Below are 27,432 nucleotides of genomic sequence, written 5' to 3'. Positions count from 1 at the left end.
AGAAATTCAGACTGACACTAACCTAAGGCCACACTTTGTGGCTAAGATCAAAGCCCGTAGCCTTTTCACACTCTGCCCCAGCACACTTAACTTCATACTTAAGTCCAGATTTAAGGCACAAGATAACAGATCATTGTGGAATATTTTCCTAATGATTTTACAGAGCCTACAGTGTCTGGGGCACAGCTGAGGCCACTGCCTCACTCATCACCATAGGGCCTGTGAGCCTATAAACTGTGCCAACACCTGAACTTTCTTGGACACTATGGGGGACCAATGTGTAAGGCTGGTCACTTGTAGTCCTTGCCAGAAGCAGATTGAATGCAATGAATCACTTTCTCAAATCCTATTTAGTCATCAGAAGAAGCTAAAGACATAATTACAGATTATGTGTAAAACTTGCTTGACTCTCAAGTGTATATGATAACATTTCCCATTCCTTGCTCATATTGTATCTTCAAAGCTATTCATACCACACACACAAAAATAAGCAAATAAGTAAAGATAAACACAAGGGTGCCTGGGTGGCTCAGTTGGTTAAAGGGTTGCCTTCAGCTCAGGTCATGATCTCTGGGTCCTGGGATCGAGCCCCATATTGGGCTCCCTACTCAGTGGGGAGTCTGCTTCTCCCTCTTCCTCTGCTGCTCTCTTGCTCACACGCTTTCTCTCTCAAATAAATGAATAAAATCTTAAAAAAAAAAAAAAGATAAACACAGATACACTAAAACAAAAAATAAGACCTCAGGCCCTGTTCAGCAGGCACACTACCTAAATATGAGTGAACCATGAGAAAAGTTAAGAGTTGTGGTATAAAGTAAGAACAGAAGGACAGAATGTTTTTCACACCTGGCAGGTAAAAACGCTGAAGCAGTATACTTCCAAATGACCCACGGGAGTGTGAAGCAGGCTTGTACCTAAACCATGGGAATTACACATTCCTTAGGAACCAGCACTTGGGCCCTGGCAGGTCCCTGGCAAGGTTCTGAGACATTACTGCTCCAAGAGCCAAGAATGGCCAAGGAATGGTTCTCTTTCCGCTGTCACCATCCCTTATACCCCTACTGCCATAACCACAAGTCAAGCCCAAAGTACTGTGATCTTCATTCACTTCCAAAGCTATGATGTACAATAGACAAATGAATCTTCCCCCAAAGCAGCGTTTGTTATGATAGACCTTGGAAACCTCACACCCATTACCTATAAAAGTTGGTGTCCCAACTCCCTAGCCCTCTGAATACAATCTGGCCTCACACCACCTTCTTTGCCTTCCTTAAAGCAGCCCTCTGGCCAGACCAGTACGCTCCTTGCTCCTTGGACACACCCGGCAAACATCAGTTTCACTAAAGTCTCTGTTAATCGGACATTTGGTTAACTACTCAGTTCTAAACCTGGAGGGAACAAAATTCAAGAGGGTTAATTAAAGAAGTGATGTATTTCCCTGTTATTAAAAATAAGACATAAAAGACAATGGCTAGAAATTAAGCTTTTACCTAGTAACCTAAATGATCTCATAGAATGAAAATTCAGCATAAAGAACTCAAGAGGTTAGGGTGGGAAAGGTATTTTGTGCTTTGCTGTGATGTCCTAATGAAATTACATTATTCAATAATGTTACAGAAAGATGGTTCTCTTCTTCCCTGTTATGGATTTATTTGTCTAAAAATAGAAAAGCAAAATCACTCTATAGGCATAGTCACCAATCCCTGCAGGATGTAGTAGCCTTTTTAAAAAGTCAAATGGTTATAAAAATTTTTATATTTTTCATTAGTAAAAGGAAATTAGTGTCTCCCAAAATACTTACCAGACCAAAGTACATTGTTTTATAATGAAAATTCAACCCTTTCCATGAAGAACTCCATATTTGGCTTCTTATCATCAGATTATTTTAAAAGAGAGGAAAAATTTAAGTTTTACATTTAGTTTGATGATACCATTTCTTTCCCAGTAGAATCACTCCTTTAACTTGATATGGGCTTAAAACAGGGATTCTGTAGCCAAAATATAAGTATCACATATTATTTGATTCTGTTTAAATGAAATATCCAGAGTAAGTAAATCCACAGAGTCAGAAAGCAGACTTTGGGTTGTCAGGGGCTGGAAAGAAGGAGAGAATGAGGAGTGACTGCTAATGAATATGGGATGTCCTTGAGGAGTGATGAAATGCTTTGGAACTGGATAGAGGTGATGGTTGCACAACATGATGAATGTACTAAATACCACTGAATTATACATTTTAAATGGTTTTATGTTATGTGAATTTTATCTCAATTTTTAAAAATATTTCTAAATAAATAAATAAATAAATGTATGTACGTATGTAAGTACATGTTTAGAAAAGAAGGGGAATTATCTATGCCAATAGTGTTTTAGTAGATATTTAGTGAATAAGATTATTAACAGGCTACATTATGAGGTTCAGCTCTGTTCTAAACACTTGCCATTCATTATCTCTTTCAATCTCATTTAATATGGCTTTCAGATAAAGATTAAACCCCTGAACATACCTCTCAGGTCCTGTAAGTCAGGCCCTGACTATCTCTTGGTTCTTCTCTTACTTCCCTCTCCCTCTTTCCACTCCAAGCATGTATGACTGCTCATGCAATTACCCACCAGAGGTCCTTTGCACATGTTTTTCTCCTTGTCCTACCCACACCCACCCTAATCCTTTTGCCTAGTTAACAGCTTCACTTCCTTCTCAGCTCAGGCCAAAGTTTCTTTCCCTACCTACCACCCAGCCAGGCCATCCCAGTGAACACCATCATAGCACTTGACCTTTGTTGCAATTATAGAGTTAATAATTATACAGCTGTATGGTGATTTAAGGTCTCTAGTGGACATATTTTTGCCTATCCATTATTCCAGCTTCCCCTTCTTCTAATTTAGTCTATGTAGTTTAGGTGAGGCAAACCCTGTTCCCAGAGATGAGCATCAGACTCATTGTGGCCAACCAAAGTTTTCTATCCCCTGGGCTACAGGGATGGGAGGACAAGTTAGAGTACACAGTCAACCTCAGGACTCTTATGTGGATGTTAGAGGAAAAGCTCTCCCTAATTGGCTTAATGAGCTAAGAGAATGAAGATTTGGAGTTGCCAATGGCATTTTGGCCACCTTGTGGTGAGAACCTGCCTGAAAGAAAAGCAGAGCCACAAAATGGAAAGAGATTCCAGGTAGACCAGTACTAGAATCCAGGTGCAGACAAAATCTGTAATTTTCAGTTACATAAGCCAAAAAACAAATAAAAAACAGCAAACAAGAACACTTAGTTTTTCCCTAAGCCATTTTGAACTGAATTTTCTGTCACTTGCAACCAAAAGTATCCTGATCAACACAGAATCCCCCACTAGACTTATGAAACCAGGCACTTGTTAGCCCTAAATAGTGCCAGACATATAATAGGTTCTCAAGATCATATCTGGTGAATAACACTGTAATTCTCACAAGTCACAATGAGGCAGGCATTATTATCCCTATTTCTCAGGGGGTAAAACTGAAGGAGAGAGAACTTAATTCCTTGCCAAAGGTCACTATTTAGTGGTAGAGCCGAGATCTGAATTTCAGAGCTTATACTTTTTGGTAACCAAGCTATACTAAAATTGGTAGATTAGGGAGGGGTGCTGAGGGGTATGGCAGAGTAGAGAGAACGGTGGAGAAAGAAAGCATTTCCAACATGTTGTAGCAGGGGTCAGCAAACCATGACCCCTGCCTGGATCAAATTCACTCTATGGCTTATTTTTTCAAGGCTCACAAGCTAGGATGGTTTTAACATTTTTGAAGAATTATAAAATATGCAATAGAAACTGAACCCAGCCCTCAAAGCCTAAAATATTTATTATCTGGTCTTTTATGTAAAGAATTTGCTGACCCTTGTATTATAGTAAGCTTTATTAGCAGACAAACTTTCAGAGGCCAACAAAATACTAAGTATATATATTTCTCCCTAACTTCTTTTCTGAGTCTTCAAACTATAATTTCAATGTGTTGAACAGTTTTATTTCCTATGCATTAGTGTTCAACTGTGAAAACATATTATTTAGCTACTAATTGAATGATGTACTCACAAACCATTTCCCAAGCTACAGAAAATACATTGTTAGGTAGATCAACATGTAAGGACATGGGGAAAAAATGGTCACAATATATTATTAAGTACAAAAATCAAGTTGTAAAACACTACATTATAATGGATTCCTATTATTAAAATGAAGTCCATAATATAAGATTACAAAAATTCTTGGAGGATGAAAAACTCCAAACTCATAATGTTCATCTCTAAGGATTACGACATGAAGGAAAAAGAAATTTCACTTTCTATTTTATACGCATCTTTACGATTCTAATTGTTTTCCAACAAGCATGAATCCCTTTTGATATTCTTAGGACAACATTAAAAGGCTCAAATAAATGCTTTTCCTATTTTAAATACAAACAGTATGTTTCAATTTACAGAAAAGAATAATAAAGAAGCCATGGGATTCCACTTCTGCCTAGGATGTAAAACCAGGATAGAACTTTGTACCCATCCTAAAAACAAGAAAAAGCCAGAAAAATTACATACTCATAACTTTTCTTGAATCTAGCTGAGATTACAAGTTGATCAAATAGCCTGAAATCCAGGGAAAGCCTGGTCCTTCCCAGAAGAGACTGGAGGTTAGGTTACCTGTGGAAGAGCATGGAAGGAAGTCTCAGCAGGCACTATATAAACAGGTAAGAAGTCAGCTCATATGTTTAACTGAATTGCTGAAAGCCAAGTGTGAGCTAGCATTAAGGTATAAAAACCAGTAGGAGGTACATACACAAAGCAGAGTTCATTCTGACTCATAGGCTCTACTCTGTGATCCTACATCAGGTGCTCCCAAGAAAGACTGGTGACAAGCAGGAGAGCAGAGAGAACCTTCATCAGTGGCCTGGAAAGGGGAAGTGGCTGCTGCTGCAGGAAAAGCCCACCAGCCTTGATTCCCTAATAGAACAAAAGCCTTAAGCCACTCAGTAAGGGGTAGCAAACTCTAAAGACCCATTGCAATTGGGGGGCAACTGGTAGAAAGAAAAAACTCCCCACTCTAAAGGAGGAGTAAATAAGTACCCTAGGTCGAGGATCCTATATCCATGCCATTAGAACAGTGGTCCACATCCGGGGATTGACAATGTCAAGAGACATTTCTGGTTATCAGAATTAGAGGGAGGAGGTTGCTGGCATCTAGTGGGTAAAGGTCAGGGATGCTGCTAAATATCCTACAATGTACAGGACAGCCCCCACAACAAAGAATTATCCAGCCAAAGATGTTAATAGCATCATGGTTGAGAAGTTCTGTTGAGGAAGGAGCAGAAAACTCTCCTGTGTAACACTCACCCAACATACAAAGTAGAATTTGGTTGCCATAGGGAGAAGGGTTAGGATCATTGAAGTCAAGGTATACAACGCCTGCCTAAGACTGAAGCTGAACTAACAAATTACAGCAGTCTACCTCTGGGGGAGGGGCAAGGGCATGATGAGAAATCCCCTCCCTGGAGCAGGGGCAGAAGAAAGACTAAAAGCTGAGAGTAGAGAAAACTACTGGAAACCACTCTCTGGCAACCCAGCCTCCCCAAAGCACAAGATAATGCTAGATGATCGTGAAGTTAGTGCACTGAAGGTAACTGTGGAAATAATAAAATACAATGGCAACTAAACTCTTCACTAGATTGACTTGACTCCCCATACCAACAACTTAGCAGAAAAAAGGCATGTCCATTTCCAGGCATAAATACAGCTTTATCTCAATTTCTCATTTTCTTTTTTTCTTTTAAGATTTATTTATTTTGAGAGAGAGAGAAAGAGCACGAGTGCTAGTGGGGGGAGGGGCAGAGAGAGGAAGAGTGAATCTCAGGCAGGCTCCCCGGAGAGCCTGGAGTCCGATGCAGGGCCCGATCTCATGACCTGAGCAGACATCAGAGTCACATGCTTAACTGACTGAGCCACCCAGGCACCCTCGATCTCTCATTTTCTACACACAATGTCAACATTCAGTAAAAAATTAGGAGAAACACAAAAAGGCAAGGGAAGCCACCCTTTGTTAAGAGACAAAGCAATTAACAGCATTACACTCAAAGGTAACCCATATATTAGAACTATCAGGGAATTTAAAGTAACTATGATTCAATATGTTAAATGCTCTAATGGCAAAGTGAATAAATGATGACGTTCAGCAGAGAGCTGGAAAGTATGAGAAAGAATCTTCTTTTTTTTAAAGAAAGGCAGACTACCACATGCAGTGCCTCATTTGGATGTGTCTGGAGTCTTGGAAGCTTGACTACCCTACATTCTCCTACAAATGGACCTTGAGAGCTCGTTTGGAGGTTCCAGGAGGAGAGCACAGCTACTCATATACACTTGATTGAAGAATGGTCCTCCTCTACCGGGGAAGGTCATCCTCTTCCACTGAGCACAAAGCTTCAGAAGGGACGCACATGGAACGGTGAGGGAGGAAGGGACACCCGCTTAGCCAGCTAGATCAGCCAAATCAACCCTGGCGATCAATGGAGTGACAGATATAACAGCCAGATCGCCCTCACATCCTAAGAAAGAATCTAATAGAAATGCAAGAAATGAAAATGACAGTGACAAAAATAAAAACGGTCTTTGACGGTATAGTAGCCAGCCTTTAAGACAGCCCCAGTGATCCCTGCTTCCTGGTATGCATACCCTTACATAGTTCCCACCCATATTAAATAGGCTTGACCTGTGTACCTACAGGATAATGTAAAAATGACCATATGTGGCATCTGAGGTTAGGTCATAAAAGTTATTTCAGCTTTCACCATGTACCCTCAGAGATCACTTGTCTGGGGAAGCCAAATGCCACATCATGAGGACATTCAAGCGTACCTATAGAAAGGTCTACGGCGGGAGGAACCACAGTTTCTTATCAATTAATTTGGCAGCCATGTGAACAATTCATCTTGAAAATGAACCCTCCAGTCTTACCAAGTCTTAGATAATACCAACCCTAGCCAAGGTGGTAACTGAAACATCAAGAGAAACTCCAAGCAAGAATCACTCAGCCAAGGCACTCCCAAGATAATATAGGTTTATGGTTGTTTTAAGCTACTCAGTTTTGGGGTAATTTGTTACACAACAGATAACTAATGCAGACAGTCTCATTAGGAGACTCTATAGTGAAGAAAAAAATATCCAATGAGATGAAAAATACGTCAGTAAAAACTACCCAACCTAAAACACAAGGAGAAAAAAAGCTGGGAAAAAAACCGGAAGAGAGCATTTAAAAGCCGTGGAACAATATGAAATACTCTAATGTACACATAATTGGAACCCCAAAAGAAGAATGAGGTACATAAAAAATTGAAGAGAAAATGACCAAGATATTTCCAAAATGAGCATAAATCACATATCTAAGAAGCTCAGAACACCAAGTAGGAGAGATAACACACACACACACACACACACACACACACACACACACACCTAGACACATCATATTTAAACTGCTAAAAATCAAATATGTGAAAAATGTTGATGTGAAGCAGAGCAAAAAGACACATTACATACAGAAAAATAAAGATAAGAGTAAAGCAGACTTCACGTCAGGAGCTATGCAAGCCAGAAGATTAGGGAGTGACATATTTAAAGAACTAAAGAAAAAACTGTCAACACAAAATTCTATACCAAGAAAAAAATCATTTTAAAAATGGAGAAAAATAAAGGCTTTCTCTCAAAAAAGCTGAGAGAACTATTTACCAGCAGACTTAGAACCTTAAAGGAAGTCTTTCAGACAAAAGGTGTTATGATTCCAGGAGAAATCTGAATTTATACACACAAAAAAAGGAATAATGCTGCAATAGTGAAAATGCAGGTTAAAACAAATTTTAATTTAATTACTCTAAACATTAGTTAAATGTATAAAGAAAAAGCAGTGGCATTGTAGTTGGTGTTTTGGCATGTGTAAAGAAGAATTTATGACAATACCATAGATGGAAGAAACTGGGAAGGTCCTTACATGACCCATGAAGGTAAACCATGGCTAATTTTAAAAGAGTATCATAAATCCAATGGTAATCACCAAAATGTATTTTTGAGACTTATAAATAATGAGCCAATCATGGAAATAAAATGGAATAATAAAAAATAGTCAATCCAAAAGGCAATTAAATAAAGGGTGGGGGAGAAGAACAAAAAACAAATGGTCCAAATGGAGGGGAGGGGGGAAGAAAACGGCAGAGTAGGAGGACCCTAGGCTCACCTCATCCCACAACTACAAATAGGTAACTATCAAATCATTCTAAATACCCCAGAAATCAACCTGAAGACTGGTAGAACAAACTCCACAACTAAAGGTAGAAAAGAGGACACATCAAAAAAGGTCAGAAGTGGAGCACCTGAGTAGTGCAGTCAGTTAAGTGTCTGACTCTTGGTTTCTGCTCAGGTCATGATCTCAGGTTTGTGAGATTCAGCCCTACATCGGGTTCCATGCTCAGCGCTGACTCTGCTTGAGATTCGCTCTCCTTCTCCCTCTGCCCCTCCTGCCTATGCTTGCACTCTCTCTCTCACTCTCTCTTTTTCTCAAAAAAAATAAAACTTCAAAGAAGTTCAGAAGTGTGGAGACAGGGTTTAGGGGAGAAATGGATCACATATGCTGCAGAGGGGAGGGAGCTATGGTTGCAGAGAAAGGAGAGAGTGGGAGAGAAAGAAAGAGAGAGAGACAGAGGAGCACACAGGGGAACACACAAGGAGAACATTTCCCCATAGCCACTGGCGTAGAAAGCAACAGGGGATGAATTTCATCAGTTCTTGCAACCAGAGGGGCTTAAAGCCTGACGTTCTAAGTGTCAGTGGGCTGGGCTCCAGGGGGGCCTGGAGGAATGGGGCTGCTCTTAAAGAGGAAGCAGGCAAACATGGAAACAGTGATCTAAAGGGAATACAGCATGGAAACAGTGATCTAAAGAGCAACTGGGGCACACAGTGGGGAGATTATCTGTTCTTCCCAGAGTGTGCTCCTGAGGGGCAGCATTCACAGAGAGACTCCTCCCTGAACAAAGGAGCTGGCCAGTGCCATTTCCCTCTCCCACCCCTCAACATAAATACAGAGCCACCTGCAGGAAGCAGGCAGCATGCACACTGGCTGCCTAAACTTGCTTATACCAAGCCCCACCCTCTGTACTCTGGTGAGAGTGCCCTTCTCAGTCACACTTGCCTCAGTTCCAGTACAGTGGGCCCCTTTCCCAGAAGCACAAATTCATGCCTACATCACATCTCCTGACAAGAGTTTTGTAGGGCCTCAGTAGGGTGGAGGTGGTAGCAGGTCTCATTTCACAAGCAGACCAGAACACACCTAGTTAAAACTTGCCACATTCAGGCCAGGGACCAAACACTGCCCAGGACAGGTAAGGAGATCCTCTGCAAATGACTAGCCTGAAGGATAGAGCAGTCAGAACACAATAGCAGAGTGCACACAGCACACGCTACAGATACTTGCTGAAGTGCAGGCCCTAGGCACTATATGACCTCTTCTTCATAAGGCCATTACTTTCAGAAGTAGGAGACATAACTGGCTTTTCAAACGTATAGAAGTAGGCAGAGACTTAGACAAAATGAGAAGACAAAAGAATTTATCCCAAATGAAAAAACAAGATAAGACCACAGCCTGAGATCTAAGCAAAATAGATATAAGTAATAAGCCTGATGGAGAATTTAAAGCACTGATCATAAGGATACTCACTGGGCTTGAGAAAAAATGGGAGACAACAGTAAGACCCTTAGCACAGAGACAGAAGAGTTAAAAAATAATCATTCAGAAATGAAGAGGGCAATAAACAAGACTGGAAACACGCTTGATGCAATGAACAGCAGGCTGAAAGAAGCAGAGAAATGAATTAATGACCTAGAAGACAAAGTAATGGAAAGCAATGAAGCTAAACAAAAAAGAGAAAGAAGAATCATGCAAAACGAGAACAGATTTAGGGAACTCTGACTCCACCAAACGTAGTAACATTCGTATTAAAGGAGTCCCAGGAGAAGAAGAGAAAGAAAAGGGGACAAAATTTTATATGAAGAAATAATAGCTGAAAATGTCCCTAATCTAGGGAAGGAAACAGATCCCCAGATCCAGGAGGCACAGAAACACCCCAGCAAAATCAACAAAAGCAGATCCACACCAAGACATATTATAATTAAACTGGTAAAATACAGTGATAAGGAAAAAATTCTCAAAAGCAGGAAGAAAAAATAAGACAGTTACTTATAAGGGAAAACCCATAAGCAGATTTTTCAGAGACTCTCTAAGCCAGAAAGGATTAGCATGATATATTCAGAGCGCTGAGTAGAAAAAATCTGCAGCCAAGAACTCTATCCAACTAGGCTAACATTCAAAATAGAAGGATAAATAGAGTTTCACAGACAAACAAAAATTAAAGGAGTTCATGACCACTAAACCTGTAAGAAATACTAAAGCCCTGTAAGAAATACTAAAGGGGACTCAGAGAGTGGAAAAGAAAGACTGAAAGTGACAGTATAAAAGTAGGAAACACAAAAGCAGTAAAAATGAATATTTCTGTAAGAAATCGGTCAAGGACCTCACAAAATAAAAGCATGTATAATATAATAACATATACCTAAAACATGAGGAGGGCAGAAATGAATGGGTTCAAACTTACATGACCATCAACTTAATATAGACTGCTACATGCAGAAGAGGTTATATACAAACCTAATGGTAACCACAAATCAAAAACTACTAATAAATATGCAAAGAAAAAGAGAAAGAAATCCAAATACATTACTAAAGAAAACCAATAAGCCATGAAACAGAGAAAGATAAGAAAGGATCAGAGAAAATCTTCAGAAACAACCACAAAACAAGTAATAAAATGGGAATAATATGATACATACGTATCAATAATTATTCTTTTTTCTTTTTTTTTTAAAGATTTTATTTATTTATTTGACAGAGAGAGACAGCGAGAGAGGGAACACAAGCATGGGGAGTGGGAGAGGAAGAAGCAGGCTCCCAGCAGAGGAGCCCGATGTGGGGCTCCATCCCAGAACGCCGGGATCACGCCCTGAGCCTAAGGCAGACGCTTAACGACTGAGCCACCCAGGCGCCCCACCAGACAAACTAGACTTTAAAACAAAGACTGTAACAAGAGACACAGAAGGTCACTATATAATAATAAAGGGGGCAATCCAACAAGAAGATATAACAATTGTAAATATTTTGCACCCAACATGGGAGCACCCAAATACATAAGATAGTTAATAACAAACATAAAGGTACTAATCTATAATAATACAATAATTGTAGGGAACTGTAACACTCCACTCACAGCAATGGACAGATCACCTAAGCAGAAGATCAACAAGGAAACAAGGGCTTTGAATGGCACACTGAAACAGATATAACAGATATATTTGAAACATTCCACCCTAAAACATCAGAATATACATTCTTTTCAAGAGCACATGGAATATTCTCCAGAATAGATCACATATTAGGCCACAAAACAGGCCTCAACCAATTCAAAAAGACTTAAGTCATACCATGCACCTTTTCTGAAGACAACACTATGAAACTAGAAGTCAACAGCACGAAAAAATCTGCAAAGACCACGAATGCATAAAGGTTAAATAACGAGCTACTAAAAAATGAATGGGTCAACCAGGAAATAAAAGAAGTAAAAAGGAACATGGAAACAAATGAAAATGAAAACGAAAGGATCCAAAACCTCTGGGATGCAGCAAAAGTAGTTCTAAGACAGAAGTATATAGCAACATAAGCCTACCCCAAGAAACAAGAAAAATTTCAAACCACCTAACCTTACACCTAAAGGAGCTAGAAAAAGAACAAAGGCTAAACCCAGCAGAAGGAAGGAAATAATAAAGATCAAAGCAGACGTAAATGATATAGAAACTAAAAAAATCAATAGAACATATGAATGAAACCAGGAGGTGGTTGTTTGAAAAAATTAATGAAATTGATAAACCTCTATCCAGGTTTATCAAAAAGAAAAAAGAAAGGACCCAAATAAATAAAATCACAAACGGAAAGAGGAGAAATAACAACCAACACCACAGAAATACAATTATAAGGATTATTATGAAAAATTATATGCCAACAAATTGGACAACCTATAAGAAATGGATATATTCCTACAAACATAAATCATCAAAACCAAAACAAAAAAAACCCAGAAAATTTGAACAGACAACCAGCAAAGAAATTGAGTCAGTAATCAAAAAACTCCCAACAAACAAAACTCCAGGACCAGATGTCTTGACAGGCAAATTCTAGCCAACATTAAAAGAACAGTTAACACCTATTCTTCTCAAACTATTCCAAAAAATAGAAAAGGAAGAAAATTTCCAAATTTGTTCTGTGAAGCCAGCATTACTCCAATACCAAAACCATATAAAGACACCACTAAAAAAGAGAACTACAAGCCAATATCTCTGAGGAACACAGATGCAAAAAATCCTCAACAAAATACCAGCAAACCGAATCCAACAATACATGAAAAAAATCATTCATGGGGCTCGTGGGTGGCTCAGTAGGCTAAGTGCTCAACTCTTGATCTCAGCTCAGGTCTTGATCTCAGGATCATGAGTTCATCAGGCCCTGTGTTGGGCTCCCTGTCTATTTAAAAAAAAAAATCATTCACCACAATCAAGTGGAATTTATTCCTGGGTTGCAATGGTGGCTCAATATACACAAATCAACCAACATGATACATCACATTAATAAGAGAAAGGATAAGAACCATACTATCGTTTCAGTAGATGCAGAAAAAGTATTTGACAAAGCATAACGCATGATAAAAACCCTCAACAAAGCAGGTTTAGAGGGAACATATCTCCACACAATAAAGGCCACAAACGAAAAACTCACAGCTAACATCCTCAATGGAAAAAAACAGAGCTTTCCCCTTAAGGTCAGGAACAAGATAGGGATGTTCATTCTCGCCACTTTAATTCAATGTAGTACTGGAAGTCCTAGCCACAGGCATCAGACAACAAAAAGAAATAAAAGGCATGCAAATCAGCAAGGAAGAAGTCAAACTTTCACTATTTGCAGATGACACTCTATATAGAAAACCCAAAGACTCCACCAAAAAATTCTTAGAACTGATAAATGAATTCAGTAAAGTCACAGGACACAAAATCAATATGCAGATATCTGTTGTATTTCTATACACCAATAATGAAGCAGCAGAAAGAGAAATAAAGGAATCAATCCCATTTACAATTGCATCGAAAATAATAAGATACCTAGGAATAAACCTAACCAAAGAAGTGAAAGACCTGTACTCTGAAAATCATAAAACACTGATGAAAGAAACTGAAGACAGAACAAAGAAATGGAAAGACATTCTGTCCTCATGGATTGGAAAAACAAACATTGTTAAAATGTCTATACTACCCAAAGCACTCTACACATTTAATGCAATCCCAATCAAAATACCAACTGAATTTTTCACAGAATTAGAACAAACAATCCTAAAATATGTATGGAACCACAAAAGACCCTGAATAGCCAAAGCAATCTTAAAAAAGAAAAGCAAACCTGGAGGCATCACAATTCTGGACTTCAAGTCATATTACAGAGCTGTGGTAATCAAAACAGTACAGTCCTGGCACAAAAATAGACACATAGATCAATGGAACAGAATAGAAAATGTAGACATGAACCCACGATTATATGCTCAGTTAATCTTCTACAAGCAGGAAAGAATATCCAATTGGAAAAAGACTGTCTCTTCAATAAACGGTATTGAGAAAACTTGACAGCCGCATGCAAAAGAATGAAACTGGACCGTTATCTTTTGCCATACACAAAAATAAACTCAAAATGGATTAAAGACCTAAATGTAAGACCCGAAACCATAGAAGTCCTCGAAGAGAGTATAGGCAGTGATTTCTCTGACACTGGCCACAGCAACTTTTTTCTAGATATGTCTCCTGAAGCAAAGGAAACAAAAGCAAAAATATATTTTGGGGACTACATCAAAATAAATAGTTCCTGCACAGCAAAGGAAACAAACAGCCAAACTAAAAGCAGAAGACATTTGCAAATGACATATGTGATAAAGGGTTAGTATCCAAAATCTATAAAGAACATAGAAAACTCAACACCCAAAAAACAAAAAATCCAGTCAAGAAATGGGCAGAAGATATGAATAGACATTTTCCCAAAGGAGACACCCAAATGATCAACGGACACATGAAAAGATGTCAGTATCACCGATAATTACAGAATTACAAATCAAAACCACAATGAGATACCACCTTGCACCTGTCAGAATGGCTAAAATCAACAACACAAGAAACAACAGGTATTGGCAAGGATGTGGAGAAAGGGGAACCCTCTTACACTGTTGGTGGGAATGCAAACTTGTGCAGCCGCTCTGGAAAACAGTATGGAGATTCCTCAAAAAAGTTAAAAATAGAACTACCCTACGATCCACCACTTGCCCAAGTAGGTACTTACCCAAAGGACACAAAAATACTAATTCAGTGGGATACCTGCACCCTGATGTTTATAGCAGCATTATTTACAATAGCCAGTTATGGGAAAAGCCCAAGTATCCATCAACTGATGAATGGATAAAGATGTTATATATATATATATATATATATATATATATATATATATATATATATATATATATACACACACACATACAATGAATAATTACTCAGCCATAAAAAAGAATGAACTCTTGCCACTTGCAATGACATGGACTGAGTTAGGGAATATTATGCTAAGCCAAATCAGAGAAAAACAAATACCATATGATTTCACTCATATGTGGAATTTGAGAAACAAAACAAATGAGCAAAGGATAAAAAGAGAGAGAGAGGCAAACCAAGAAAGAGACTCTTAACTACAGAGAACAATCTGAATGTTACCAGAGGGGAGGTAGGTGGGGGGATGGGTGAAATAGGTGATGGGGAGCGAGGAGTGCACTTGTTGTGATGAGCACTGGAAGATATATGGAAGTGCTGAATCACTATATTGTACACCTGAAACTAATATTACACCGTAAGTTAACTAACTGGAATTTAAATAAAATGAACCATGAGAGACTATGGACTCTGGGAAACAAACTGAGGGCTTCGGGGGGGGCGGGGGGGAATAGGATAGGCTGGTGATGGGAATTAAGGAGGGCACATATTGCATGGTGCACTGGGTGTTATACGCAAGTAATGAATCATGGAGCTTTACATCAAAAACTAGGGATGTACTGTATGGTGACTAACATAATGTAATAAAAAATTATTATTAAAAAAAACTAGGGATGTACTGTATGGTGACTAACATAATATAATAAAAAATATTATTAAAAAATAAAAATAAAAATAAGCTTTAAAAAAATAAAGAAAACAAATGGAAAACAATAAGGTAGATTTTAATCCACCCACATCAATAATTACATTAAATTTAATGAACTAAACATGCTAATTAAAAGACAAAGACTGTGAGATGTGATTTAAAAAAAAAAGTGAGACTCAACTATATGCCTACTTTTAATTCATTGAGAAATAAATCCATATTGGAGTGTAGACTTCAACACTTTTCTCTCAATGATAGAATAAGTAAATGGAAATTTCATTAGGGTAGAAAAGACGTGAATAACACTATAGGCAACTTGACCTGATTGATATTTATAGTTCACTCCACCCAACAACAGAATGCACATTTTTTTCTACTTCACATGGAATATTCACCATAAGAGACCATATGCTGGGTCATAAAACACATCTCAATAAATAAAGAGAATTGAAATCTTGTAAAGTATGTTTTGGGATCATAATGGAATTAGACTAGAAATTAATAACAGAAAGATCTGGAAAACTCCCCAGATTTGTATGTTAAACAATCTACTTTTCATTAAGCCATGAGTGAAAGTGGAGGTCATAAGGGAAATCAGGAAATATTTGGAATATTATGGAAAAGGCAAAACTGTAGGGACAAAAAAACAGATGCCTGTTTGCTGGGGAAGGGGAGGAGACTGACAACAAGGAGACTGACCACAAGGATGAGGGGATTCCATGTAGTAATGGAAATGGTCTCAAGTTTGAATGTGATAGTGGCTATATATTATATGCACTTGTCAAAACACATAGAACTGATCACTAAAACTGGTGAATTTTATTATATGTGAACTGTACCTCGGTAAACGTGATTCTACAAATTTTTCTTTAAAAAAAGCACATGGAACAGGAAAAATGAAATTCAAGTTTCCATGTACACTCCTGTATGTTCTCAGTGTTGGCTGCCCCATGTGCCCTTCGCTACGCAAGCACCCCACACCCACACCCCCAACCCTACTGAAAGCATTATTCTGCGCCTCAGTGAACCAAGACCAAAAGTCCAACAAGTTCCCATCCTTTAAGAAAACATAAATTTAAAAGTGGTGTTAGTGTTCATGAATACTGCATCCTATAATTACTGACAGAGCCTGAAAGTCCTCATCAAAATGACCAGCATCCTCTAAATTTTAAAGGTAAAGTTCAGATGTAAATTCTCCTTATCCACACAGATGATGTAATTTTTACTTCCAGATTTCAGCAGTTGTCCTTCATTTTGTATAAGGAAAGTCATTTAAACTCCCTCATTCTATAAGCCATTCCCATGGCTCCCACCAGCTACTTAAATCTCAAGTCTTAAATTCCAGAGATCAGATAAAGGCTCTATATCCTGGCTAATGAGCCTTAATGCTCTTTAAGAGTCAGTCAAAGCTTTAGACAGGCTTTTCAGAATAAACTTACTTTTCCAGCATAGTTGATTTTCTCGCTAGACAAGATTTGATTTCCAAATTGCGCTAAGTTCTAGAAATTCAGGTTTCATTCTTGTATGCTCCCACATTTCAGCAGACAATTAAGGAACTTTCTGATCCGTGCTCCTGCCCTCTGGGGTTTGAATAGAAGACAAATCTACCACCGAGAGTTACACTCACATTTCTGGGGCTTTGATCCTTGGGGACTCAGTAAATCCTACAGTGGGACTTTTGTAGTTGAACTGTGCAGCAAGCAATGGTTTTGCTTATTTGTTAATTCACAAACTCTGACCCCTGCTTTTGAACAATTTGCAAACGTAATGTTAAGTTTCCTTTTTATAAGAAAAATGTCTCCAAATAGCCTAGATTAATTTTTCTACATTGTGAATGTTTCCTTTTATAAATTGGAAAAGGGAATTATAAAAGCTAAGGGTAGAGATAGCAAGAAGTCTATGGGCACTAAGGCAGGACCATGAGGCCTGGTAGAGTAGACGCGTGACAGAAGGCATTTTGGAACTTCAGCTTTAATGTCATTCTTACATGGAAGGTTCTTTCAGGTTAGATTTCACATGATAAACATGATAATTTTTTTAAGACTTTATTTATTTGACAGAGAGAGAGAGAGAGAGAGGAAACATAAGCAGGGGGACTGCAAAAAGGAGAAACAGCCTCCCCGAGCCCGACGCAGGGCTCGACCCCAGGACCCTGGGATCATGACCTGAGCCGAAGATAGACGCTTAATGACTGAGCCACCCAGGTGCCCCATAACAATAAGTCCAAAAATTATACTCCTATCTGATAGGATCTTGGCAAACACACAGCCAGAAGTTCTTTAAGCTTTAAACAAAAATCATGATACAAAACTCTATTTAGAGTATAATATCAAGTATGTTAGAGAATGACAGGAAATAAATAGGAGAAATGGAAAGAAATACAAATATATCAAAATGTTAAGACATTTTTGGAATAATGGACGTATATGGGATTCTCCTAAACTTTCTTCACTCTTCACTCTTCAAAATATATTTTTAACATTCTTAGGTTGTTAGAAACCTAATGTAATTTAACAAACATGTGACATAATGTTAGGCAGGTTTTGATTTGGGGGGTGTCTATTTATTTGTTTGATAAACATAAGGTGAAATCAATATGTATTAGTTGCAAAATTTGGAAAATCAAATTTGCCCTATATCATATAAAGAAACGTATAAACATGCCCAAGAAAATCAAAGGAATGGACAAAAATGAAATCTTGATTTTTTTTCTCTTACCCATTTTTCCTTCTGATTTGTTTCACTGTCCTACTGAACACCTTCCTTTGAGGATTCTAATCAGGATATAGAATGAAACGCAAACTCTTTATTTCTTTAAGAGAACACTTATATAGGACTCTTATGTGCCATGCATTACTCCAAGCATTTTATTTATTTTTTTATAATAATATTTTTTTATTATATTATGTTAGTCACCATACAGCACATCCCTGATTTTTGATGTAAAGTTCGATGATTCATTAGTTGCGTATAACACCCAGTGCACCATGCAATACGTGCCCTCCTTACTACCCATCACCAGCCTATCCCATTCCCCCACCCCCCTCCCCTCTGAAGCCCTCAGTTTGTTTTTCAGAGTCCATAGTCTCTCATGCTTCATTCCCCCTTCTGATTACCCCCCCTTTCTTTATCCCTTTCTTCCCCTACCGATCTTCCTAGTTCTTATGTTCCATAGATGAGAGAAACCATATAATTGTCTTTCTCTGCTTGACTTATCTCACTTAGCATTATCTCCACCAGTGCCGTCCATGTTGCAGCAAATGTTGAGAAACTGTTCTTTTTGATAGCTGAGTAATATTCCATTCTTATGTTCCATAAATGAGTGAAACAATATGATAATTGTCTTTCTCTGCTTGACTTATTTCACTTAGCATAATCTCCTCCAGTCCCGTCCATGTTGCTACAAATGTTGGTAATCGTTCTTTCTGGTGGCTAATATTCCATCATATATATGGACCACATCTTCTTAATCCAGTCATCTGTTGAAGGGCATCTCGGTTCCTTTCACAATTTAGCTATTGTGGACATTGCTGCTATGAACATTGGGGTGCATATGGCCCTTCTCTTCACTACGTCTGTATCTTTGGGGTAAATACCCAGTAGTGCAATGGCTGGATCATAGGGTAGCTCAATTTTTAACTTTTTAAGGGACCTCCACACTGTTTTCCAGAGTGGCTGCACCAACTTGCATTCCCACCAACAATGTAGGAGGGATCCCCTTTCTCCACATCCTCTCCAGCAATTGTTGTTTCTTGCCTTGTCAATTTTTGCCATTCTAACTGGCGTAAGGTGGTATCTCAATGTGGTTTTGATTTGAATTTCCCTGATGGCTAATGATTTTGAACATTTTTTCATGTGTCTGTTAGCCATTTGTACGTCTTCATTGGAAAAGCATCTGTTCATATCTTCTGCCCATTTTATGATTTGTTTGTTTCTCGCATATTGAGTTTGAGAAGTTCTTTGTAGATCTTGGATACCAGTCTTTTATCTGTAGCATCATTTGCAAATATATTCTCCCATTCCGTGGGCTGCCTCTTAGTTTTTTTGACTGTTTCCTTGGCTGTGCAGAAGCTTTTTATCTTGATGAACTCCCACAAGTTCATTTTTTCTTTTGTTTCTCTTGCCTTTGGACATGTGTCATGAAAAAGGTTGCTGTGGCTGATGTCATAGAGGTGGCTGCCTATGTTCTCCTCTAGGATTTTGATGGATTCCTGTCTCACATCGAGGTCTTTCATCCATTTAGAGTTTATCTTTGTGTATGGTGTGAGAGAGTGGTCAAGTTTCATTCTTTTGCACGAAGCTGACCAATTTTCCCAGCACCATTTATTGAAGACACTGTCTTTTTTCCACTGGATGTTTTTTCCTCCTTTATCAAAGATTAGTTGCCCAAAGAGCCGAGGGTCCATTTCTGGGTTCTCTATTCTGTTCCATTGGTCTATGTGTCTGTTTTTGTGCCAGTACCATGCTGTCTTTGAGATCACAGCTTTGTAGTACAGTTTGAAATCCGGCATTGTGATGCCCCCAGCTTTGTTTTTCCATTTCAACAATTCCTTGGGGATTCGGGGCCTTTTCTGGTTCCACACAAATTTAAGGGCTGTTTGTTCCAGTTCTTTGAAAAATGTCATTGGTATTTTGATTGGGATGGCATTGAAAGTGTAGATTGCTCTGGGTAGCATGGACATTTTAACTATGTTAATTCTTCCGATCCATGAGCATGGAATATTTTTCCATCTTTTTGTGTCTTCTTCAATGTCTTTCAAGAGTGACTTGTAGTTTCTAGAATATAGATCGTTTACGTCTCTGGTTAAGTTAATTCCAAGATAACGTATGATTTTTGGTGCTCTTGTAAATGGGATGGATTCCCTAATTTCTCTTTCTTCAGTCTCATTGTTCGTGTATAGAAATGCAATACTCCAAGCATTTTAGAAAGATTTACTCATTTTATCTAAATAAGTCTTCAGTTTGGCATTCCAAGCATTCTCTACTTAGCTTCCACTTCCAGCCTTTTCCCACCTCTCCAACTGCCCCGTGACTCAGCCTCACCATTCTACTCTGGTTGCCACAAACATACTCACAGGCACCTCTCATCCTCTGTTCATCTCTTTCTGAGAAACTGTCCCCACCCCATCCCCCAAAATCCACTTGTCAAAAGCCAAAGCAGGCTCAAATCCTACCTTCATCAAATCTTCCCAAAGCCTCCAGCTCAGATCTGTGCCCTTCTCCACTACTCTTTGTGGGACTAGAGGTACAAGTAATTTCTGAAGAACATAATCTCTTACAGGAGATAAACGTAGTAGAGTTTACATCGTCTTTTCTATATTCCTCTCCCTACACTGCCTGACTCAGTGTTGTTCTGCATAATAGATGCTGCTCAACATGTAAATGCCATGTAAATACATTCAATCTATAAAATAAAGACAGACCTTAAAGAGCAGTTTTCAATACTTTTGCATAGATCAACATATATTGCCCCACATCATTTATTATCAAATTTGTATACAAATGGTCACATTATAAAATTACTTATTTTATCAATTTCTGGGGCATTTTCTATGTGCCAAGTGCTGTGGCTAAGCATTTTACATGCATTATAACTTACAATATTCCCCAAAAATTATCCCATAAAAAAGACTTGCCTTATATTCAAGTCATTACAAAGTTCTATTATGAAGGGATCTCCATTTTTTAAAAAAAATATACTGTTTGGGAAAGACACATTCTTCTGAATTCAATCATGCTAGCATAGAAATCATCTGATAAAACCTATTTTTTCAAATGGGACCAGGAGACAAAGAAATTTAACATAGACATTTGAGTTATTCCTAAGGCATGGTTTCACAATTGCTAGTGCTGGGAAATTTGGAAATAAACTTTATAAAGATCATTTTAAAAGAAAAAAAGTCACATAGCCAGTTGTTACATTGAGGAACCACAAGTATACCACTGAAGAGAGAAAAAAAACACCTGAAGGTTTGAGAATTAGTAGTTGAGGCTGGAGATGAGACTTCTTTTTTTTGAACAGAGAATATGTTTTTTTTTTTTTTTAATTTTTATTATATTATGTTAGTCACCATACAGTACATCCCTGGTTTTTGATGTAAAGCTCGATGATTCATTAGTTGCGTATAACACCCAGTGCACCATGCAATACGTGCCCTCCTTACTACCCATCACCAGCCTATCCCATTCCCCCACCCCCCTCCCCTCTAAGGCCCTCAGTTTGTTTCTCAGAGTCCATAGTCTCTCATGCTTCATTCCCCCTTCTGATTACCCCCCCTTTCTTTATCCCTTTCTTCCCCTACTGATCTTCCTAGTTCTTATGTTCCATAGATGAGAGAAACCATATGATAATTGTCTTTCTCTGCTTGACTTATTTCACTTAGCATTATGGAGATGAGACTTCTAACGCCATGTCATATGTGGCTTAAAAAGCTTTGCACAGCAACATCTCAGGAAAGCAATAATGATGTGCTCTGGAAAACTCTGTCTAGAAAGGAGACTCAAAAACATCCCTCTACTGAAGACAAAGACACCGGAGTCAGAGACGCCTGAACAGAAGTGTTTTGGGACACCTGGTGGCTCAGTTGGCTAAGCGTCTGACTTCAGCTCAGGTCATGATGTCAGGGTCCTGGATCAAGCCCCACATCAAGTCGGTCACAGTTGTGTGGCCCCATCTGGCTCCGCGCCCAGCGGGGAGTCTGCTTGTCCCTCTCCCTTTGTCCCTCCCACTTCTCATGCTCTCTCTCTCTCTCTCAAATATAGAAATAAAATCTTTAAAATTTTTTTAAAAAGAAGTGTTTTGTGAAATGGGAAAGTAGAACTATTTCAGTAATGTGTTACATAGTCCTATTTCAGATCACATCATATATGTAATTATAATATCTTATTATATATTATGTAAATATTATATATCAAATTGACCCAAAAAGAATTTTTTTTAATCTTCTCGTTGGAAAAATGGAGGCTTGCCTTTAATGAGGGTGACCTTAGATGTGAGCACGGACAGTTCTCTTCACAACTACCTGGTGCACTGGGTATTATGCCCACCGTCCAGATGAGGAAGTGGGGCTTAAAAGTTAAACTCACAAGGGCACACAGCTGCTCAGTGCAAAGTCCACTTGACTAAAAGTCTGTGTCCTCAACCACCACCTCCACAGCAGGAAGCTCCCACAGGTCCTCGCTAATGTCAGGAGCCACAAAATCTCATTGTTTTTCCTCCTCCAGCAAGATCAGCATATGAAGCATACACTTTCCTTGGAAACCAAACACGTGTACAGAACTGTCTCTGCTGAGCCCACACTGCAAAGGCTAGAAGGCTTCTGTGCTCCTCAGAAGCGAGTCCCTTCCTGACAGCACTCTGCAGCACAGCAGGGTAGAAAGAGATGGCTTTGGAAAGTTCCCGAAAGGAGCCCTCTGATCCCTCCCGAAAAGAGCCCTCTGATCCCTTGCAAGCCCCCCAGTTTTATACAGCCTTCGCCAAATGAGAGACAGAGATGAAAATACTCAAAAAAGAGATATGGAATTGACATATCCTATGTATCAAGTCCTCTTCTTATGTTCTGTTTGATACACATTTGTTAAATGAACTAGAGAAATTTTACAGCTACAAAGACAAAGACCTCGATTGACTGTATTTGACCTCAATCTCAGAGCAGCAGCTCACCATAAAACACACTCAGTATTTTTGGTTTGCTCCCAAATTCTCAGCTAGAATGTCATCAAAGAAACAACATGAAATGTGCAAGCCTCACAACACAAAGTATCAAGGAGGGTATCAGGAGTGATGCTTCTTTCAGTTTTAGGTAAATCCACTTAAACCTTATGGCAGTAAGTGTAACATTTTTAAAAGACAAATTTATACGTCCAGGTTCTTAAATAGGGGCAGGAGCTATGTATAGACACAGGAGCTCCAGGAGGGATGGGTCCTGACGGGACAGGCACCAAGCTGCCTGCACAGCCCTTGAGGAGCCCGCCTGCAGCTTGCTCTGCTATGCAAACTGCACCCCGAGCAGTTCTTTTTTTAAGTTGTTGGAAAAGCTAAATGCAAATGTTACAAGAAATGAAAGGGTTTATTTCAGATGATTTTTTTAAAGTTTTTACTCAATTATATATGAGAACAAGAATATACTCTCTCATTCAATAGGAAAATAAAATAAAAGTGTTGGCTGTCCAGAAAACCTATTTCTGTTCAAAATTCTAACACCTCTGAAAGACAACATTTAATCACAGTAACTTGATGAGAGCCCATATAGGAGATGTTTTGAAACAATGCTTCCTATCACATAAAACATAATCCTGACCTTCAGGGTACAAGATGCCTGCACCTTACAACTGCCCTTTATCTATCCCGGTTCTTCCAAGGGGTCTGGAAGACAATCTCTTCAAGTCCTTAGAGACGGGAGTGCAATATCAACTCACCTGAATGTGCATGGCGCCCTCTACTGCTGCTTGGATATTCAAACAACCACTGATGAGTGACAGCTGTTCTTCTGCACTCAGGGAGCCTTTCAGACAACCTGACTCCTCCAGAAACTTCATCTCTTTTCTAGAAAGAAGAGTGACTCTGTGAGCATTTGAAAGCAAATTTAAAAACAAAGGTAAACACTAATCGGTAGGGAAATGTAAGTCAAAATGACAATGACATACCACTTTACACCCATTAGGATTAAAAAAATACAAAATAAACCAAAAGTTAGTGAGGATATACAGTGTTGATGGAAATGTAAAAGGGGAAGCCACTGTGGCAAACAGCGTGATGGTTTTTCAAAAAGTCTGTTAATACGTCCCCCCAAAATGAAAGCAGGTACTCAAACAGATGGATGTGTATTCATGTTCATACTAGCATTGTTCACAACAGCCAAAGATGGAAACAACCCAAAAGTCCATACATGGATGAAAACAAATGTGGCACATACATACAATGAAATCCAATACAATGGAATTCAGCCTTAAGAAGGCAGGAAACCGGGGCGCCCGGGATAGCTCAGTTGGTTAAGCATCTGCCTTGGGCTCAGGTCATGATCTCAGGGTCCTGGAATCAAGCCAGGAGTCAGACTCCCTGCTCAGTGGGGAGTCTGCTTCTCCAAATCTCTCTGCTCCTCCCGCCTGCTCATGTACTCGCTCTCATTTGCTCTCTTCTCTCAAATCAATAAATAAATCTTTAAAAAAAAAAAGGGCAGGAAATTGTCACACGCTGCAGCATGGATGAATCCTGAGGCCATGGCACCAAGTGAAATCAGCCAGTGACAAAGAGACAAATACTGTACGATTCCACTTATATGAGGTACCCAGAGTAGCCATAATTCACTGAGGCAGGAAGCAGAATGGTGGCTACCAGAGCTGGAGGAGGGTACCTGTGGTTTAATGGGTACACAGTTTCAGTTTTGCAAGATGACCTTTTGGAGATGATGGCTGTACGACACTGAGAATGCATTTGATATCACTAAACTGTATGCTTAAAAATTATTAAGATAGTAAATTTAATGTTGTGTGTACTTTACCACAATTGAATTTTTTTTTTCTTTTTTGAAGAGATGAGGCAAGGCCAATAGGAGGTAATATAGGAAAGTAGCAATTCTTCACCCACTTCCATCAATCCCTGGTGAACAGGATTGAAAGAAGGTATCTCCTAATCAGGACCAGGGGCTTCATGGGGTGTGACCCGTGCAGTCACAGAGACCCGTGCTCAGAAGGGTCCTCGCTGGGTTTAATGCTCTGCTGTCATGGTCTCAAAATGTTTAACGAACATCGAACAAAGGGCTCCATATTTTCCTTTGCACCTGTCCTCACAAATTATGTGGTCAGTCCTACTTATAATTCATGACATAGTAAATAAATACGAACACATACACACACAGTTGCCTAAGGAGCAACATTTATGCTTTCCAAAAAATTCTGTGGATTTCTGGATTTTTACATCATTTCATGCTCATGGTTCTGATCTTTAAGCTGTTGATGTCTTCAGCCAAAGACTACCAGAGACACACCTAGAGAAGAGCAAGTCAGGTTTGTCACTCACTGAGCTGAGAGAGAAAGCACAGCAGGGGACTGAGGGCTGTTAGTAAGAGAGTGTCAGAGAGAACCTGTAGCAGGATTTGAGCTTTGCCTGGGTGATTTGGAAGAGGATCTGAGGGTCTGAGTTCACTGGCTGGGATGCTGTAGAAAGGGAAGGCAACTTGAACATTGAGTGTCTCAATAAACATAAACATTTGGAGGACAGGCTAGACTGAAGATAAAGTTGTCATTTTGGCCAAGAGAAGGCTGCTCCGTATCTGAGGGTTGCACAGTCGTCTCGTTTTTGTCAAATTTTGACAAATTTAAAATGTGGTCTTGCCTTGTCTCATTCTGTCATGGTCTAAGAGTGGCTTTGCCTGAGGTGCGTGCTCTTGAGACTGCTTACGTCCAACAGGAGAATGCCATGGCCTAGCCCGGAGTGATGGGCCAGCTCCAGATGTTAGGGGCTGTGCTTGTTTTTTGTTTTTTCTCTCTCCTATAGTTATGCATCTTGTATTTTGTTTTAGCTACAAACTGAGAAATGGAAACTTTCTTGCTACTATTAAAGCAAACACACACACACACACACACACACACAGAAAGATATGCTAAAATGCAAACAGATTACTATACTTAACAAAAAGAAGCTCCATGGCAAAGATAAGAGCTGACAAATGATCGGGCAGTTTCAAAGTCTTTCCTGCTTCTGGGTCGACAAACATAAAAATACCATTGCAGGTCATCATCACACGTGGGACCTGAACCTGAGTTGTTTTTTTTTTTAAGATTTTATTTATTTATTGGACAGAGAGACAGAGCAAGAGAGGGAACACCAACAGGGGGAGTGTGAGAGGGAGAAGCAGGCTCCCCGCTGAGCAGGGAGCCCAATGTGGGGCTCAATCCCTGGACCCTGGGATCATGACCCAAGTGGAAGGCAGACGCTTAACGACTGAGCCACCCAGGCGCCCCTGAACCCAAATTTTTTTTAAAGGAGAGGGAGAATCTGAGATTACTGCCATATAGATAATTTGGAAGATCTGTAATATATTCGCTTAAAAAAAAAGATCTACCGTAAAATCAGGCCAGAAAATGGCTTATTTGGGAAGATCCTAAGGACACACTTGCAGAAGTTCCTCCTTGGAACAACTCAATACTGGGAACTCAATACCCATAACCACCACCCCCAGTGAGCAAGCATTTGAAAAATATTTTTATATATAACACATTCCTTGAAGTAGAAGTTTCTAAAATTAGTTACTGAAAATATACAAAACAAGGTCTGTTTCTTAGCCAGTTCATCAAGAAGTTTGTATTAGCTGTCTAGAGTATTGTGTGGTGTCTTATCGACAGATTGGAAATCAACGGTCTATAAATCTGATAAGCTAAAATCTAGAAAGAACTGAGGGGAGGAGTTAAGATGGCGGAGGAGTAGGAGACACCGTTTTCAGCCAGTCCTCCGAGTCGAGCTGGATAGGTACCAGACCAGCCTAAACAACCACGGAACCAGCCTGAGACGCAGGAAGACGCATCTAGATCTCTACAAATGAACATCTCCAGCGCTGAGTATTGAGGTACGAAGCGGGGAGCCATGAAACTGTGCACAGATATCGGAAGATAAACGGAAGGGGGAGGGAGCCGCCGCGTTCGGGCGCCGGGAAGCGGTAGCCACTTGCACGGGAGAGCGGGCGGGGCTCGCGGACAGCACCCGCAAAACAGCAGACTGAGACCGTGAGCCGGGTGCGCGCGCCACCAGGCATCTCGCGGAACACCGGAATCCCGGTGCGCTCACTGGATCTAGACTGAGACCGGGAGATCCGGGAGCACGCGCGGGGCGGCTGGCGGCTGGCGGTGTTAGAAACACAAAGGACAGAGACGCGCCGGCCCTGGAAGTGAGGGCTGGGACGCCGGGTGTGGGGCGCACATCCCGGGACGCTGCAGGGTTGAGCAGCACCAACAGAAACAGAGTTAAAGTGGCCAGAACATTAGTAGAGAACGGGACGCAATCCTTCTGTTCTGTGACAGAGGCTGAAATTTGGCCGCTGCTGCTCTGACTCTCAGAAGAGGCACAGCAAACCGCCAGGGAAAGCCGCCAGAGAACAAAAGCCTGGAAATACCGGCTCAG

General features: G+C 39.6%; 1 protein-coding gene across 1 annotated transcript in view; it reads right to left on the bottom strand.

Moving 5' to 3' along the window:
• CRYL1 (crystallin lambda 1) overlaps positions 1-27,432 on the bottom strand; it is a 151,369-nt gene that overhangs the window by 75,950 nt on the left and 47,987 nt on the right. Inside the window, exon 3 of the mRNA XM_026492955.4 lies at positions 23,736-23,862. Coding sequence (XP_026348740.1) covers positions 23,736-23,862 — 127 coding nt within the window. The remainder of the gene's footprint in view (positions 1-23,735; positions 23,863-27,432) is intronic.

This window comes from Ursus arctos, unplaced genomic scaffold (assembly GCF_023065955.2).
Source record: "Ursus arctos isolate Adak ecotype North America unplaced genomic scaffold, UrsArc2.0 scaffold_10, whole genome shotgun sequence".
Classification (NCBI taxonomy): domain Eukaryota; kingdom Metazoa; phylum Chordata; class Mammalia; order Carnivora; family Ursidae; genus Ursus; species Ursus arctos.
The sequence above is the reverse complement of the archived record's forward strand: the minus strand, read 5'-3'. Positions and strand labels throughout refer to the sequence as shown.